The sequence below is a fragment of the Agelaius phoeniceus genome, chromosome 4 (genome assembly GCF_051311805.1).
Source record: "Agelaius phoeniceus isolate bAgePho1 chromosome 4, bAgePho1.hap1, whole genome shotgun sequence".
Taxonomy (NCBI): Eukaryota; Metazoa; Chordata; class Aves; order Passeriformes; family Icteridae; genus Agelaius; species Agelaius phoeniceus.
The window spans coordinates 31578541-31597378 of NC_135268.1; the positions used below are offsets into that span (position 1 = coordinate 31578541).

The 18838-nt window shown below is 40.5% G+C and overlaps 1 protein-coding gene across 5 annotated transcripts in view; it reads left to right on the forward strand.

Moving 5' to 3' along the window:
- Nucleotides 1–18838, forward strand: part of TMEM131L (transmembrane 131 like) — an 84279-nt gene that overhangs the window by 25426 nt on the left and 40015 nt on the right. For all 5 annotated transcript variants that reach the window (XM_054633118.2, XM_054633122.2, XM_054633114.2 and 2 more), the window contains 4 exons: nucleotides 13469–13540; nucleotides 14458–14581; nucleotides 15634–15750; nucleotides 17768–17878. In XM_054633118.2, coding sequence (XP_054489093.2) covers nucleotides 13482–13540; nucleotides 14458–14581; nucleotides 15634–15750; nucleotides 17768–17878 — 411 coding nt within the window. In that variant the 5' untranslated portion in view covers nucleotides 13469–13481. The remainder of the gene's footprint in view (nucleotides 1–13468; nucleotides 13541–14457; nucleotides 14582–15633; nucleotides 15751–17767; nucleotides 17879–18838) is intronic.

The window sequence follows — 18838 nt, forward strand, 5'->3', positions numbered from 1 at the left end:
CAGCACCTTAAGTTTCTTTATTTCCTCTGTATTTTTGCCATATTTGTGCCAAAAGCCACATCTTCCATTTTGACATGATTGATGACCTGCCTTACAAAGCCATGTTGCTCCTTTTTTAGTGTAAATTATTGCTATTGAGTGACAGAAGAAGCCTCTTCAGAGGCTGGACGCACTTTGTTGATCTTTGTCTTGCTCTTGTGTGTCCATCCACGTATCCAAATGCTCCAATAAGAAGGGGCAAAGTGCTGTGTGTGAGTCCTGATCCTCAGTCCACCTCAGCTGCTCCTCTGCTGATGAGAAGCCTCTCTGGCTTCAGTGGGACCTTCGTGTGGGTTCCCATGCGGGACCATGGCATTAATTTGCTTATCTTGAAGAGCAAGAAGTGTTGAGAGATGAATGGCCAAGACCAGTTAAATACAACTTTGGGTTGCAGAGGGATCTTTTTCGTGTCTGGAGGAGCTTTTCCTCTTGTGGGCAGCTTGAGAAACCCCATGTTTCTTCTGCATGCAGAAGCAAAGTGCATCCTTTTACTGCAGTAGAGACAGATGTCTGGTTAGAGGCTTGTCAAGAAACTAAAAATAGCTTTAGTAATGCTTTGCCTTTGGTTTCACAGGTGAACATTTCCAGTTGCTGAACTCTGATTAGCCTCCTAGCTTTGAAATAAAGGACGAAATGCAAGAGTCTAGGGGAGGTAGAGTTTTAATATTGTACTTGATTGCAAGTACATTTTTTAGAGGGTATAAAATAATCAAAAGCTGACTTCCTGCTGTTTTTTTCTGCTAATTTTCCTCCTTTTCCTTTCCTCAGAGCTGTCCTGCTGAAGGAAACAAATGTTAACTTGTGGACTTTAGGTGCCCCTTGCTGGAATTCAGAGCCATAACATACCTGAGGTTTCTTTGGTGGTAGACATTTTGTTAATAAACCTGTGAAGCAGGCTGTGTTTCATATGGTTCTGTGTTGTATAATAGCAGAATGCTGCAGCATTTTGTACATCAGAAGAAATTGGCTGAGAGCATGTGCTGTGCATTGGCTTCAACAGATCCCAGATGTTTTGTAAGGACCCAGTGGTTTCTGTGATAAGTGTTGCAACTACTAATCCCGGTAATGCCAATTTTTTTGTTGTTGTTTTTTTGCCAGTTTGAATTTTCTGGTATAAATTTTTTCATATCTGAGTGTTTCCTTTAACAGCGTAATCTAGTGAACCATAAATACACAGTAGTACTTAGGAGTAGGTCAAAAACACACTGTGAGCATGCTTGTTTTTATTAATAGCACTAAGTCATGGAGCTGTCTTTCCATTTTGCACACCCCAAACCAGAGTGATGAGTGACACAAGACAGGAGAGCTCGGCAAGCTGCACTTTTCAAAAGGGGCAGCCTGGGAAATTTTGCAGGCTGTCTGCAGTGGTGTCCTGTCACCTTGGGGGTTTACAGGCTTTAGGTGAAAAAGTAGCAATGATCTGACACTGTGCAGGATTCCCCTTTCTTTGTCTGACTGCAGGAGGGGATGTAGTTTGAAGTATAACCAGAGTTTTGTATGGGAGGCTGGAAGAGAAAAGCTCTTTGTTTGGGAGTAGGTTTATATGACTGTGCTCTTGAAGCATAGAGATGATGAAAATGCACAGTGCTATCAGTTAATAAATGCCAGTGAACAATAAAAATAGTCTGCATTTTTTATTGCTATTTTTAAGAGGTTCTTCATAAGGTTCTGTATTTTGTGTCCTATCTAAAAAAAATTCCACACATCACATATGGCATAGATTCAATGAATTAGTGCCCCAGAACAGAAAGCTTCACCAAAGGATGCTGAAACATTTGGAGGGGGCCTAAAGAGGATGTAGCACATCCTGACTGGGAGGGGCGGAAAACAAGAACAAGAGAGTGATGCTCTTGTGAGAGTGTTGGTGGTTTGGGGTTGAAGCTACTTTTTCACTGTTGATATTTGGCTAGTGACTTTAACTTTTCATCCTGAAGATTGGTAGTGGCCCCTGGAGTGTGAGGGAGCAGCTTAGTTTCCTTGGCGTGCATAGGATGTCTGTGTGACCACAGCTTCCCCCTGCAGCACCACACTTACAGTACCTTACAGAAAAGTGTAGCCTTGCTTCTCCATATATTTTTATTTGCATCATATTTTCACATTCATATAGTACAGCTTGTGAAAATGCTTTTCAATTACATGAGAAACTGTGTATTTTTTAGGAAACTTATGTAGTTTAAATTTGTGGCAACAAGTTTGAAGCATTTGGAGATGCTTCAGAAAGTCTTGTATGAAGTTCCATCTGCTAGAGGAGATAATTAAGTTTTTAATAAATTTGGCAATCAATAGTGGCAATAACTTCTGTCCTTATGAAACTGAAACATAGCCCTGAGAAAGCTCGTCTTGGTCTATTACTCAAGCAAGTGGTTTGGTAAAAGGATTTTGCAAGTGGTGCATGGTTTTAAGGTTTTGAGGGACTTCCCCAGCATGTTATCAGTTTGTAAAATAAATTACTGCCAGTAGAGTGAAACTGTATATTGGAGTGTTTGCTTTTTTTACATTTGTAGCATTTAAGGCTGCCTTTTAAAGTGCTTGGAGATAAGTTGTACAGTTTTCCATACTGAGCTCATTTTGGTTGTCTGTCTTCATATGCTGGTTTAAACAAGGCATGGTATTGAATGCTCATGGGTAAATTGCTATTCTTAAAGGTTGATGCTCAAAGATTATACTTTGTTTTTAAAAATTTGGGTTGAAATTCACAAAAGAGGAAAAAATGCAAAGTCCAGATTGATGCTTTCCACTATTGGGGTACTTTTGTAGCTTTGAGATGTGATCTTAGTGACTTTTCTGTAACTTCTTTTGAGGGAAAAGATGTGCACTGTCCAGATCAATGGGAATAAAGTAAAAGCAGAAGTTGCTACTTTTTAAAGTCCTAAGTCTGAATTTTCTTGTATTTGCTTAGTTTCCTTTTTAGTTAGCATTCTTTTTTACTTTTCCCAGGGAGGAGCAAGGCACAGGGAAGGATCGTGGGATTTTCAGCACTTAATGGGTTCAGTGTAAAGGTTTCCTGTGGGCTGTTGAGATCCAGCAGGCAAACACATGCTGTCCTACAGGCCTTTCCTTATAAAAAAGAAACCAAAAGGCTTGGATTAATGTAGAAACAGCAAAAGGCAGCTCCCGTAGGAAGATTATCACTCTTAATTACTGTAGGAAGATTATCACTTCTTAATTATTAAGCAGGTCAAGCTTATCAGTGACCACAGAGCTCTTTCATGCATTTTGCTGAACTGCTGTAACTTAAAATGGTTTCTGTAAAGATAGAAATTTTTGGCTGTGCTTGATGTAGAAAAAGGAAATGGTTGGGTGCAGTGAAATTTGACAAGAATGTGACTTCCTATTGCTGTGAGCTTTGCAGCCCCACAGTGCTTCCTGTCGATGCATCCTTCTTTTCTCAAGGCAAGAGCCAGATTCTCAGAGCTGGAGGAAAACTAGTTTCCCTGGCATGTGGAAATGAAACACTTGAAGGAGGAAGGGTTGCTACTTACTTGACAGAAGCTGGCCCTTTGCTCTTCAGCGTGGGGAGAGTTTTTTAGTAAAACTGGGTGTGCTTGATGAAATGAATTTTTATTTTTACTGTTAAAAACAGAATTGCAGTTGGTATGTTTAAAAAGGTGAGGTCACTTGGATCCCTTCCTTCTTTACTGGTAATTGTTCTGTAGGCACGCTGCAGGAAAAGCAAATAGGTTCATTGTTACTTTTGTGGGAATTAATTTAATTGAGGCAGGTGTGATAGAAATTGTTTCTTCTGAAATACCTGCCTCTTGTTTTGTTCAGTTTGTAGTTATGTTAATACCAGCCTGTGCTTGAAAACTGCCCTTCCCACTAAAATTTTCTGCTGTCATTTTGCCATTGCAATGACAGAAATAAAGGCTTTGCTACCTAGTAAGTAAAAATAATTGTGTTCTTCTTAGGTAAAAGGCAGGTGGGTTTGTGGCATATCTCCTGACTTTTTAAAAGTTCTTTTATCCTGCCTCTTTCATGGGACTGTGCTGTGAATTTTGACTGCTTTCAATAAAAGGCTTTAAAAACTGTGGGTAGGGAACAGTCATTTAAATTTCATGGTATTTCAGCTCAAGGCTTGCATTAGTGCTTTGGTTTTACCCAGAGAAGGCAGCATGGTGACACTGTGGAAGCCTTTTCTCTAGGTACTTCCCCATGCACCCTTTCTCTGGGGTTCGTGGTTTCAAAGTGTCTGAAAAAGGCTCTGAGCAGCACATCTCACTTGAAAATGTTTTATTTTCAGTTCAGAGATGCTGGGCAGGAGTGTGGCTGGAGGACCTGATCTTTCAGAGATGTGGAGACTGATAGCTTCTCTTGTAGGGATTTTGAGTTTTGTGAGAGTTGGGCAGTGTTCTTCAAAAAGCAGCCATTTCTGTACATGAATTAAATAGGCCAGTGTGCTTCAGCTTTGGCTGCCCTTATTCGTTGTAGTTAATCGAGTAAGGTGGGCAAAAATTACATCTCAGCAATTATTTGTGATCTTAGTGGCAGTTTTTGAAGAACAAACCTGTGTTATGTAGGCAGTCTAAATGTTCTGAGGAATTTTTTTGAGGGTTTGGCAACTAGAGGGTAAGCAAATTATGCAAAGAAGTGAATTTGGCTAAAAAAATTTTGATGTTTAAAAAGGAAAAAAAATTAGCATGAGCTGCTTTTGTGATTTTTGGTTTTATTTTGCAAACTCATGGGCTAGAAGCAGTCTTCAAAGAGACGTGAAAATGCAGTAATTTCATAAAACCTCATAAGTCCAGGACCTGGTAAATACAAAACATCAAGAATACCAAGGCTCCTGATGGAGCAAAACTGTGTGTTTGTGTTGGGCAAGTGGCTCTTTTAATTTGTCTTGGGAAGAACTTAAAAAAAGAAAAGAGTAAATTGTATTGTTTCTGCAGTTTTAATTTTAATGGAAGATTGCTGATTTCTTTGAAAAAGATAAATTGTAACAAAGCTTATAAAAGAGAAAAGCAAGCTAAAGATTTTATTTGAGAGCAGTTATCAGAGTTTACCTCATGAAATATTGCAGAATGTAAATGCAGTTGTTGAATTATAAGAAGCCAAAAATAAAATGAAGGTGGATGTTCTGCCTGGCAGGATATTTGGGATTTGCTGGCAGCAATAGAGGTGCTTCAGAGGAAGATGTGCTTGGTGTGCATTTTGAACTAGTGGGCCCTGGACAGTCATCCAAAACAAGTAGCTTAGTTGCTGTCTGTTCAAGATGCCTAAAATGTACGTGGTCCCCCTGGAACATCTCTAGTGAGTTGCTTGAAATTCGGGTGAGTAAAGGATTTCAAAGAAGCGGTTTCAGAAAATAATTTCAAATGAATTCAAGTAATTGTGAATTAAGGTCTTAATTTACTACAGATTTCAGTTATTTCAGAAGTTGGAGATTGATTTATGGTAGGGAGTAATTCCGTTTTGTTAAACACTCTTTATTGTGCTGCTCCTGCTCCTAAAATGCCAAGCACAGGTGCAGCTGGGGAAGAAAGCCTTTTCTTTTCACCAAGGTGTTCTCTGTAGCACTTTGTCCCTCACTGATCATCATCTCCCCTAGATTTCTTTACAAGTCTTAATCTCAGTTTTATTGTGGTCTGCATTTAAATTCTTTGGAGCTGGTTGTGAGGGTAGAGAGAAAAGCCAAGTTTTTTTAATCTGTGTCCTTCCATTTACACCCCATGGAGAAATGTGGCTTTAAGGCCTATCAGACCCAGTCAGCATGGGTTTAGGAGGGGTAGGTCATGTTTGACCAACCTGGTCACCTTTTATGACCAGGTAACCTGCCTAGTGGATGCAGGGAAGGCTGTAGATGTTGTTTATTTGGATTTCAGCAGGGCCTTTGGCACTGTTTCCCACAGCACAATCCTAGACAAGCTGGCAGCCTGTGGCTTGGACAGGAGCACTCTGTGCTGGGTTAGGAACTGGCTGGATGGCTGGGCCCAGAGGGTGGTGGTGAGCAATGCTGCATCCTGCTGGTGGCCAGTCACCAGGGGTGTCCCTTGGGGGTCTGTGCTGGGGCCAGCTCTGTTCAATATTTTTATTGATGACATGGATGAGGGTTTAGAGTCTTTCATTAGCAAATTTGCAGATGACACTAACCTGGGAGCGTGTGTTGATCTGTCAGAGGGACAGAGGGCTTTGCAGAGGGACTTGGAACGGTTGGATGGATGGGCAGAATCTAATGGGATGAAGTTCAATAAGTCCAAGTGCCGAGTTCTGCATTTTGGCCACAATAACCCCTGCAATGTTACAGGCTGGGGACGGTGTGGCTGGACAGTGCTCAGGAGGAAAGGCACCTGGGCGTGCTGGTTGGCAGCCAGCTGAACATGAGCCAGCAGTGTGCCCAGGTGGCCAAGGAGGCCAATGGCATCCTGGCCTGTGTCAGGGATAGTGTGGCCAGCAGGAGCAGGGAGGTCATTCTCCTCTGTACTCAGCACTGGTGAGGCCACACCTTGAGTGCTGTGTCCAGTTCTGGGCCCCTCAGTCTGGGGGGGACGTTGAGAGCTTGAGCGTGTCCAAAGGAGAGCAACGAGGCTGGTGAGGGGCTTGGAACACAAGCCCTATGAAGAACGACTGAGGGAGCTGGGGTTGTTCAGCCTGGAGAAAAGGAGACTCAGAGGTGACCTTATCACTCTCTTCAACTTCCTGAAGGGTGACTGTGGTGAGCTGGGGGTCGGTCTCTTTCTCCGGGCAACAACAGACAGAACAAGAGGACACAGTCTCAAGCTGTGCCAAGGGAGATACAGGCTAGAATTAAGGAGGAAGTTTTTCACAGAAAGAGTGGTCAAATACTGGAATCATCTACCCAGGGAGGTGGTGGAGTCACCATCCCTCAATGTGTTTACAAAAAGACTGGATGTGGCACTTGGTGCCATGATCTAGTTGAGGTGTTAGAACATGGGTTGGACTCGATGATCTTAAAGGTCTCTTCCAACCTAGAAATTCTGTGATTCTGTGGGTGAGATACTCTTGAGTTTGATCATTGCCGTTTTTTTTTTGTTTTGTACTGAATGAAACTGAAGCACTGCTGGCTTAGGTAAATGCTGTGCAAATGGTTTGTGTAAATGCTATTGCAGAACTTGGTAGAAAAGGGGAGGACCACAGGCAGTGAGAGGAGAGAAGGTTGCCCAGGAAGGTGACCCATGGCTGTGGAAACACCAGGGCCAGAGTATGGAGCAGAGCAGGTGGCTGGAGCAGAGCAATGCATGAGGGACCAGGGGGAAGTATAGAAGTAGTAACAAAATGGTTTCTGCTTTACACAGGCTAGGCTTACCTACCGCTTTACTTCACTGCCTTTGTAAATAAGTCATCTTTGTAAATAAGTCAGCTCATTGAAACTTTTGTGGGCAGGTCTTAGCTATATGTTGCTTTTCCAATTTCAGTAGTTTAAGAAATAAAAAAGAAAGAAAATGTTTATAGACTTGCCTTCCTCCTTAAATTATGCCATAAATTATGGGATTTGTTTTTAGAGAGCTTGTCTCATCCATTTCACTGGTTTCTTCTGGTTTAGCTGTCCTTGCCTATTTTCCTATAGCACAAACATGCAAAGCAGCAGGTATGCATGCACATGTTAGTTGCCAGGTAACACTGTTTTGGCCTTTCCTGCTTTCCACAGTCTGGGATTCAGTGGTTGTATGTAGTGTGCTTCAGAGGAAATAAAGGCAACCATCCTTCTTACAGAATTATAGAATGGACCAGAAGGGACCTCAGTCTAGTTCAAATACCCCTGCTGTGGCAGGGACACTTCCACTAGACTGGATTGCTCAGAGCCCCTGTCCAGCCTGGCTTTGAACACTTCCAGGGACTGGGCACCCACAACTTCCCCTGGGCAATGTGTTGCAGTGCCTCATTACCCTCGCAGTAAAAAAAAAATTTCTTCCAGAAGAAGCACAGCTCTCTGGTAAAGCATGTAAGTGAATTCCTAATGATGGGTTACAAATCCCAAGCATTCAGAAGCAGTGAGTCAGGCCTCCCTCTCTTCCTAAAAAATGCGGTGCTAAAAATAAGGGAGCCTTTGGAACCTCTAGGTTTCCAGGGTTCAAAATTCTCATTTGTGTTCTTTTACGTTTTGGTCATTCTTTTTCTTTAAAAAGTAAAAAAAAAAAAAATCTAGAAAGACTAAATGATTCATGTATTGTCACAGGTTGGTACAGGGCTTCAGGAGAAGTCCTGTAAGTCTCTGGAAGTGAGGGTGGCAAGTGTCACTGCTCTTCTCCAGGTGCCAAAGCCCACAGGGACACATCATGTATAGCTCGCACATGAGCAGTGCAGGGTTATTGCAAGCTGGGCAATTTCCTGGTTTCTGAAGACTCTTTCTGTCTCTTGGAAGGAAGGTAAGGTTACAAAAAAGTCATAATTTAAAAACTGTTCCTGTTTCTGGTTTTGGCAGAGTTGCCTTGATAGTAAACTCAAACTTTAATTTTGTATTTCCAAACAATTTCATGATCTCTTTCAAAGGCACTGTGTATCTTTCAGGAGCTGCACTTTAATGTTCCTAATACTAGTTGCTGCTTTTACTGCCTTTGGTAAAGGAGAAGTTGAGAGAAGAGAGGGACTAGGGATATGATGAACCAAAGCTTTGTATTAGCTCTGCATAAGACTTTGATTCAGCTGCTTTTTCTATTTCTATATCTATTACCCCTTAATTACCTCTTTTCATTTGTCAGAATAATTTCTTTGCATCAGCTGCAATCAGCATGATTAAAAGTATCTGTGTTTGATTGTTTCCCTATGTGTTCCATTCTGTGTTTTCTTTATCAGGTGTGTAGTTTAGAGGAATGAATCTAAAATTAGTCAGAAAAGAGAGGTTTTATTTCATTTTCTCTATTTCAGCTTGCATAAAAAAAGTACTTTCCTGTACAATACATACACGCTTTCACATCTCAAAACCTCATCTTGTGGGTTCATTAACGTAACTGCACTGGTCATGTAAAGTGCTAAAATGCTCAACATAAGTAAAATTTTACTTTTATCAATATACTGAGAAATGAAACAGTACTGCCTAAACAAATACACTCAAAAAGGACCTCTTGTATTTCAAGAATCCAGTCCTTTTTGCCTGCTGCTTCCAAGAAACCCCTGAAGCCATAAAGCAAAAGACCTGACAATAAAATGCCTTTCCCTGACTTGCTTTTTTCAGCATGTGCTGTGAAGAAAGCATACAAAAAGGAAGGAAGAAGAAGAAAGGGAACCAAGTAGCATTTGTGATTATTTTCAACTACAGAGGTTGCTATCTGAATCATCGGTTATTATGCATGCTAAGATAGTATGAAGTAATCAATTCAAGTGAAGAATTAAAGATACAAGGAAGACATAAAAGAGCTAATAGAAGAAAAAGCAACATTGGGATAAATGTCCTTCCAGGAAATGTCCTTCACTTCTGGTCAAATGCAGCTTATTCTGCAGATTGAGTGTTTTATGTGTATAATCAGATGAATTAACTCAGTTTTAAAATTTCATTAAAAAAAAAGGCAAAACAAACAAAAACCCCCAATGCAATCTCCAGCAATTTATTCAGGATGGATATGCTCTTTGTTTGGATTTTTAGGGGAAATATTTCTCTTGTGATTTTGATCAGTGAAGTAGGAACAAATCTCCTGTGAAAAAAGATCTGTTTCTGTTGGAAAGCATAAGGCTTTTGCTTATTTCAAACAAATATTTGCAATATACATTGCATAAAAATATTAGGGTTTGGTACTGTAAATACTGATCTGGTTGTTTACCTATATTTACTTTATACATCACAGCCTAACTGAAAGAACTGAAAGAAGCAAGGGCAAAACAATATCAATGCTGTATTTAACAGTGCTCTCAGCATCCCTGTATTAGCATCTCTTTTTGTTAGTCCAACACCAACAGGACACCAAAATGTTCTTTGCTGAAGCAGGAAACATTGTGAAAGGCTGGACCTTCTCCATATTCAAGCACCTCTGGGGCTTCTTAGTGGAGGGAATATGGTAGCTTAGCATTTTACAGCTCATGCACCTTTTTAAAAACAACAAAAAAATTCCCCCAAAAGTGCTGCCCTAGAGTTACATGTTCCTCTGCTTGCACAAGCAATTAATGGTGCTTGCATTCCTCCATCCTGCTCTTCTCCCTTGGTCTCACCCCTCTTCCTTACCCTACCTCCCCTCCAGCCCACTTTTTTCAGCTCCACATCCACCTTTCTCCCCAATTCCTAATGGTTCTGTGCATGTTTGGGATTTGTTTCTCTCTCCTGGGTGTTTTCTGCAAGCAAGGCTGATGAGCTGAAGTTTTCATGGGCTCATCCTCAACTTTCCTGCCAGAACCTGTCTCCAGATCCTCCTGTTGCTCTGGGTGGCCATGTGGTGCCCTCCCCAATTTTTCTTATTCTTTCTTCCTGGCAATGGATGGTTCAGGGTGTCAGGGTTTTAAATATATCGTGTGGATGGGAGAGGAGGAAGGGCATTGAATTGTTGGGCTGGGAATTGATAACAGCACCATTTAAACTAGGATCTTGATGCATACTGAGTGTTCAAAGTAATTGCCAAGAATTTCCTTCCCCTCTTCTCTTTCTTTCTCCTCCAGTTCACTCGTGCTTAAGAGTATCCTCTGAAATTGAACTGCTCTATCAAAATCTGCCATTCAGAAGATGCTGTTCAACTGGTCTGCCAAAAAAAGAGATGCCATGGAGCATGGGGACCAGCTTTGTTAGATGGCATGCTGAATGGGATGCTAGCACACATTAAAAGCACCTAAAGAGTAAAACCTGGAAACCAGGCCTTTTCTGTTGTGAAGAGGCCTGTTTCTCCACACTTCTTGTTGTTTCAAGATTTCCATTCTTAGGCAGATATTTCTGTCTTTCCCAAGCCTGTGACATTCTCATGAAAGGATCCATGTACTTTTTTTGGACAAGTCATCTGTAGCTAAAAGAGCAATTTAGGGCATAATTTGAGGTGAATCTATTGCTGAGATGATGTTCTTAGAGAAAAAAGTAGGTTTTTTTTGTTAGAAGTGACTTCAAATTTTAAATGTCTAAGTAAATTGCCTTGGTGTTTATTTCAGTGTCAGATTCCCCACAGAGCTCTGAATTGTATTTTGAGCATGGGGATGCAGAATGGTGTTCTGCCAGCTTCCAGCTGCCTTTTAGAGACAGAAACTGGAGAAGTGCACTTCTAATGTAGATGGGCCTGTCTCTTTCTCTGTACGGTGGTGCACTTCAAAGCATGTCCTAGTTGTTTGATTGTCATGAGCAGAATGTTCTCCTGCCTGTTCCCATTATTCCAGCCTGTCATCTTTTCCCTTGAGGGGAAAAAACCCAACCCAAAGCAGTGATAGTTCTCTTTCCACCAGTTCTGTTGTTGAAGAAACTCAGCTCTCAGGTTGTGTTTTGGCACTGCTTTGGGGCCACTGATAAGTGGTGCAGCTGCCCTGGAGCTGGACGGTGGGCTGGGTGATGGGCACGGTGCCACAGGAATGTGGCTGTTCTGCTTTCTGGGCCAGGCTGGAGCTTGAAGTGACTTGGCAGCTTTTGTAGGGTGCAAAGCAGAAGCTGGATGTCTTGTAATCACAGGACCATTCCTGGTCAAGCGGTGTGCAGGGATGCTCCAGAGTTATCTCCGTGCTCAGGAGCCTGCTCAGAACCTGCACAGGTCATTAACTGAGTCTTGGCTTCAGCCATGCAAGGTCCAGGCTGCCATCTCCAGAAGGAATAAATGGCACCCCTGGGATCCTCCTGCTGCTACTCTTATAGGGCTTTTCCCATTTTTTGACTAGTAGAGGGTTGGCTGAACAGCAATACAGTACATTTTTAAGAGCCAGTGCTACAGCGTGGCCATGTTCACCTAGACCAAATTAAGTGCAGTCTCCTACATCCACTGCTGCATTTGCACCCAGCTGGTGCATTTGGTACCTATTGCAAAGAGCAAGAATTGAGAGGAAAAGAGCTGATGCTGCTAGAATTTCTCAGAAGGAGGACAAGTCTTGGAGAGCTATTGCCAGTTACATGAATAGGCAGAGAGAAGCACTCAACTTCTTGCTGTTGTCAGGAAAGTTTTTTCTGGTGAGAAGAGGTATTTCAGCAGTACCTGTAAGATGTTGTGGTGAGGTTCAAGGTCATATTGTAGTACATTAACCAGTGGCTTAAATTTTATTCTGCTGTTCATGTGTATGCATACAATAAAAGGATTTGAGGGCCTTTAAGAAACATGTCTTCCTCAAATATCTGTGGCTTTTACTACAGTAGTAATTTTAATTTGTATGTGTTACAACAGTACTCAGACTTAACTTCTGGGTATGTACCTGAGGCTGAATTTTGGAAGGGGAAGAAGGTGCTGGTTGTTGCAGTGTTTCTAGGAATGGAGCAAGAGTGGGATGCTGCAGAGACAAGGTGGTTGGAAGGAGGCTGTCACTAGCAGCTCCTCAGGAATGCTACTTGGATATATTGCATTCTGCCCGCTACAGTAGTGAGAGAATTCTCTCCATCCTATGATTCTATGTTTTTATAAAAGTTGTGGGTTTTCATAATAATAAGTATTATTTTTCCTGACTAGTAATAAATTATGACGTCTGTTGCTTTGGAATATCAAAGCAGGATTTTGTACACAGTAAGAGATATTAAAGGTGTAATGTCACAGAACTACATTTTATAATTGGGAACCAATTGACTGTACTACCACAAATTATGCAAAGCAGCTGGATACCTAATGAGACCACAGTCCATCTCTCCCTTTGACTCATCCTTGCTAGGATGCTTATTAGCATCATCCAGTAAAGATTAAACTGGTTCTGGCTATTCAACATGCAGACTACTTCTGGGGAAGCTTTTAACAGGGTGGCACTGGGTATGCAGATAAAATAAACAAAAAACAAGCCTAGCATTTATCACTGTGGTTTTTGGGACTTGTGGAAGACAAATTGTAATTGAGAAAATGGTGAAGATATCATGGAATTTCTATGTTACAGGATATTGAGTAATGTAGAAATAAGCTAAAAATGTCCTAGAACTGATAGGAACTTTACTGTGAGTTTTTGTAGGGCAAAGGAAAGATGATGATATATGTGCTTCACAGTATTTTTTATTCTGTTCTGCATAGAAGAAGCAAGCTGCCTTTTACATTACAGTCACAGCTATATAAGCACTTCTTTTATCTCTGCTTTTGACCAAGCTTCTATTTACTTCTCTACCTCTCCATCTCTCAGGTGTGCTTGTGCCAGTGCTTCCATAGATATTTAATTGGCGAGTAATCTGCTCCATGCTGACGTAATTTTCATTCCTCAGGACTCTTCCCAGTTGTTTTCCCTCTGCAGTCCACTGCACAGCCCCATAAACAGGTGTGCCAGCATGACTGTGGAGACCTGTGTGAGGAAGGAAGCTTCAGAATAGAAGGAGTTAAGAGCCTGCAATGTATCTTCCTTCCCTGCAGATTGTAGCTTCATGCCCACTAAATATTAATTGTGGCTTCTTTTCCCTTTTTTTCAGCTTCTCAGCAAAAATGCCTCCAAATGGGAAGGCCTTACATTTTCACCCATCAGTTCTGCATTTTGGAATGCAGTGAGTATCTTACATGACTGTTATTTTGGTTAATAATGAAGTGTGGAGGAACAGCTACACTGGGCTCCATTTGGGTAAAAAGCATTAGCTGGGATCATGCCACTATCTGAAAAACAGAGAAGTAGTAAGTAATTGCCACAGAGCTGGAAGTGCATTTCTTGCCTTGCAGTGTTTTGTAAGTTAAAATCAACATAGTTCTGAGAAGGAGGAAAAGATAATTGGGAATATAATACATTCTGGGTGTACATTTCAGGTGATTCTGCATGGATGTCAAATAATTGCTTCATGCTGGTTGTTCATTTTTGAAAGATTGCCTTTCTAGTGGAGGAAGCGCTTGTTGTTTCCCTCTTAATTCTGATAACAAAATCCAGAGTCCCAAGCAAAACATACTGGTAGAATAAATGAGGTTTTTCATAGTTCTTTTTTAAGAAAACTTTAAAAATTGTTCTTAAGTGGTAATGAAACTTTGATCTCTCAGTAACTAAAAAGAAACACATTCTCCTTGTGAGTTAAAGGAATATTTCAGAGGATGCACTGGAGGAATGTCTAAGATGTTGGGGTTAAGGGTGTACTAGCTAAAGCAAAAGCCTCAAGAGAATCATTGCTTTAGCTGACAAAACAAGACTTCAGTTATTTAAATCTTTTTATCCAAAACTTTGTGCTTTTTAAGGTTTTTTTAGTTTTTTTTTTAAACTCCTAGTTACTCCAGTGAGTTTTGGCCAAGTGTACCGCACATCCCAGTGTTACATATTTGCCTTTGTATACTAAAGGCAAAATTTGTTTGGTGTGTTTCCAAAGATAAATTACAAGTAGGTAACTGTTGCAGATGAACATGTTTTAGGGTAATTTGTGTTGTTTCTTTCATTGCTTATAAAGTGAATAATTTATTTGTTTTTTTTTTTTTTCTCCTGCTTTAGGTTACTGGGGTTACCCAGAGCTAAAATGCTGCATGCCTACAACCCTAGTAGAGATAGAGATGTTGTAGTCAATTCAGTGTTTACAGCTACTAGACAGTTTCATGTGTCTCCCGCTCATAGCCGGGTGAGTGTTGATGTACTTTTGGAAAGTATGTAATGGCCAAGTGCCAAGCCTTCCTGCTTCCTCTGGCATGAGTTCTTCATTCTGTGTTTTTGTGCTTTTTTGTAGGACCTCCAACTCTTTTTCTGTTTTGTTAGTGGTTTTTTTGTTCACTTCTACTTAGACTTGTTTGGGAGAAGCCATCCAAAACCTACAGTAGGAAACGTGTTTGATGGTAACAGAGGAGGAGAAGAATTTTTCAGTGTTAGAGAGGCTGTTTAAATCACATTCTGCTTTAAGCAGCATTATGCAGTAATCCACAGGCATGTGGGTGTTCTACAGCCCTGAATTTTCAGTCTTTTGAATGGTCTTGCATATTCGTCAGAAAAACCTGCAGTGAAATGTTTTATGTATTTTGTATTGCAGTTATGGGCATAATTGCCTTTATGATCTAAGACCATTATTTCAACTCTGATTTTTTTAACAATGTAATGCATGTTAAGAATGAATTGCTGTGATCTCAGTTGGACGAAGCCCAGTTTTTATCCTCTGCTAATGTGCAAAGGGGTTTTATTATGTTTTCATCTGATTTTTGCTTTTACTATAGCTGAATGGGTATTAGTGTGCAGACATAAATGTCATTATTATTCCACAGTTACTGAGAGTGTTGCCTAAGTTCATCTTGGCTGATTTGCTTGTGTATCACAGGGGCACTGATTCACTTTGCAATAGCCATCTCTCTCTGTGTGGGGAGGGTCTCTGTGCACTCACAGGCTGTCCATGCTGCAGGATTAATATCTTATCCAAAAAGAAGCCTTGGCTGGTGAGGCCCCATGCTAGCTGAGAAACTCCAGCCATAACTTGGCAAGCTGCTGTGTGATCTCAGCTCTTTGTAGTGAGAGTTGAGAGTTGTGCACAGATGAAACTTCTCAGTGCTGAGGTTCTGCTTAGAACCTTAGTGGGATTGACAGATGGGGATGTACATGTGGAAGTGTCCTCTGGCCCTGTGACTGAGTGGGGAGTTGTGTGATCACTGGCACCAAGCAAGCAAGCAAGCTTCTTTGTGCTCTCTGCAGGTGATTCCAGCCATGGGAAAGATGTCTTTCAGAGTACTCTTCCTGCCCACAGAAGAAGGCAGTATTGAAAGCTCATTATTTATAAATACCTCATCTCATGGAGTTCTTTCATATCAGGTAACTGCTCTTATTCTTCATATCAGGGAACTGCTCTTATTTTTAGCTTGGGCTTTGGATTTTCTTGTGTTTTAAAAATTGGTTTTCATAATTTTAGGGACTTTGAAAGTTAATTGAATTCCTGATACAGATCAGGTGGGGTAATGTTCCCAATTCATCCCTTTTACCAGATTGTGGTAGTGTCATGATCACATACATGTATGTGGTTAAACTTACTGCTGTTAGTGGGGCTAGTTGTGGTGGTAAAACCAAGTGTATTTGTATGTGTGTACTTCAAAGATCATGGTCTAATGAGTTTCATGTATTAGTGTAGTCTAGACTGCGCTGTGCTGGAATGCATTTGTTGGGAAAAACCCACTAGGAATTATTTAAGGTGGTTTTCAGCTACTCTGCAGGATTTTATGTAAACACATTGGGGATGTAGCACAGGGTTAGAGGTTTAGGCCCATAAAACTTGAAAGTTGAAGTAATGTTTGTGCCTTAAAGCTGTCTGTTTTCTGAATAACTGGTGAATTTAAGCAGGCCTTTAGCTTTTAAAATTTTTTCTAAGGGACACTATATACTCCAAATTCGTGGATTTTAATATTTTGACAAGAAAAATCTTAACTCTGAATTTAGTGATTTAAAAAGAATGACAGTTTTAATCAATCATCAAACTATTTCATTCCTATAATTTGATCTTGTGCTGGAAAACAAAGCTTCTTAAATAAAAGCTTAGGTAAGTTCAGTTGAAATACTTGGGATTTTAATACAAATGTTGCAGTTATCTAGTATTTATTAGAGGTAATGCCACATTTTGCAGGAACATATCAAGGATGCGGGAAAAAGTGCATTGTAGAGTGATTGACCTTTTCTTTTTGACATCTCACCCTTCCCTGTGCCCTTAATTTACTGCCCAGTCAGCTCAGCCTTTTATCAAGAAGTTGCAGGGAAGCAGTTGTCAGTGCCGCCTCAAAATCAGTTTGTTTCCTGTTGGACTGCCGCAAAAATCAGTAGCAGGCTGGTTTTCCTGGACATTTTCACCAGCCACCTGAGACACAGGAAGTAGCTGTCCATGTCTTCAGCTCACATTAGGTTTAAGAGTTTCAAAAGGAGGCATGACTTGAGTGTTTGATGCACAGTTACAGTGCTCTTGAGAGCCCCAAAGCCTTGAAATATCTGATGTTTCTAATGCATTTGTTCGAGAGTATTTTCAGAAGAATCACCCAAATGGAGACAAGGCACCACTGTATTATAAATACCTCAATTAAAAAGAAAAAAAGGCATATTCCCTTTGTTTTGGTATTTTCTATCTGTAGTCAGAGATCTTCAGTGAGCATAGAATGCATTTTGTTATCCTCTTAATTAAAATACGTGGATTTTTCCTCTTAAAAAACAACAAATATATGCATACAAATGAAAAGCCCAAAGTAATTTTAGTTAGCCTCTGATGATCCCCTGCCTCCTTGATCTCTCTTGGCTCCACACCCCTCAGTTATCACGCATCTCCTTGTCAATAAACTAATCTTGGTGGAGCAAAATATAAATGCAGTAGAGCCATCCAAATTACAACTCTTACAATGTTCTGAAAATGGTAGTCTTTAAAAATCAAAATAATGAGAAAATATTTTACTCAATTTTTAAGGCAGAGCCATTGAATTCAATATTCAGTGGGACTAGTAACAAAGTTTTCTCAGAAATTGCCTCTTTCCTAAATGGTGATAGGTGTATTGTAATTGCCTGGAGAATGGTAGGAGAATGTAGATACTTTGTTTTTGAGATAACCTGATGCTCTGCTGGTGAATACTTTCTTTGTCTTTGTAATAGTGCCTGAATGAGTGATGATTCTTAAGTGCAATTTATGTCTATGGTAATTTTTTACATTGGAACTTTATGTTTATTGTCCTTTAAAAGAATTTAATGTGAAAAACTGATCTGTTTTTGGGAAGATTGTTGTTATTAGCAATGTAGTTTTGGAAGCTGCTGTTAAAACTGAAATTCTAGATATTGATGTAATGACCTTTTTTTTTAATACCAGCTTTTTGGAACAGGAAGTCTGATGTCTCCTCCAGAAGAACCTAAAGTGCAGCTAGCAAATGCCTACTTACTGCTTCCACAGATTCAGAGCATCCAGGCATCACACACACTGGTACAGTATACATTTTGAGGGGAGAAACCTAAGTCTGTTTAACCACAAAACATTTTTGACCTCAGGTTGTGAGGATGCAAGGAACATTAGCAAAAAATCCAAGTACCAGTGACTGCAGGAGAGAAATTGCAAGATGCAGGGTTTTGTGATCAGCTGCTCTTATGAGATAGTCTTTGGCATTTAAACTATTCACACTTGTTCTTCTTCATGCCCCTGTGGTGGGGTACCCTCTAAACTGTGCTGGCAAAACTATTTGTGAGGCTCTGCTCTGACTGAACTGGAGAATTGGTATGCCCTAAGCAAAAAAAATAAACTTTATACCATAAAATTGAGAAGGGTGGGAAGCTGTATTGGTTTGTTCTGTTTTTTACTTCGGGCCAGTTCCCCATGTGAGTTTCCAGCAGGGTTGCACCAACAATTAGCCACAGTTAAAAAGCATGGTGTGCTGCAAGGATGAGGCTGGGAGCTGGGAGTCAGGCTGCAGCATCCCCTCCTGCCCCTGTCAGTGCTGAAGATACCAGCTTTGCTTACTGGGAGCAAAGGAGCTCTGGAGAACACAGCCAGCTGAATTTATGAGATGTAAATACTGGAGCTGAAAGAAGTTTAATGATTTCTGTCATTTGCTTGCAGTTGCAGATATTTTCATAGTCTTCCAGTCCACACAGAACCTCTCAAGTGAATAACTAATCTGAAAAACTGATCTTTCAGATTTCCTGTTGTATTATACACAGACATTGTTTTTCCAAAAACATACTTAGAATACCTTAGCATGCAACAAAATGTAATACTTTATCTAAATGTAAGCTGCGTTAATTGCCTTTGTGATGCCTTCTGTTCTGAGAAAAATTACCAGCATAGATTGTATTTTTCAATCTGCTATGTATATCTTAGGTCAATCTTACCTCTATCCAATGTTAGTGCACAGTTTCCTTCTCTCCCTTTCTTTTCCTCCATACCAGT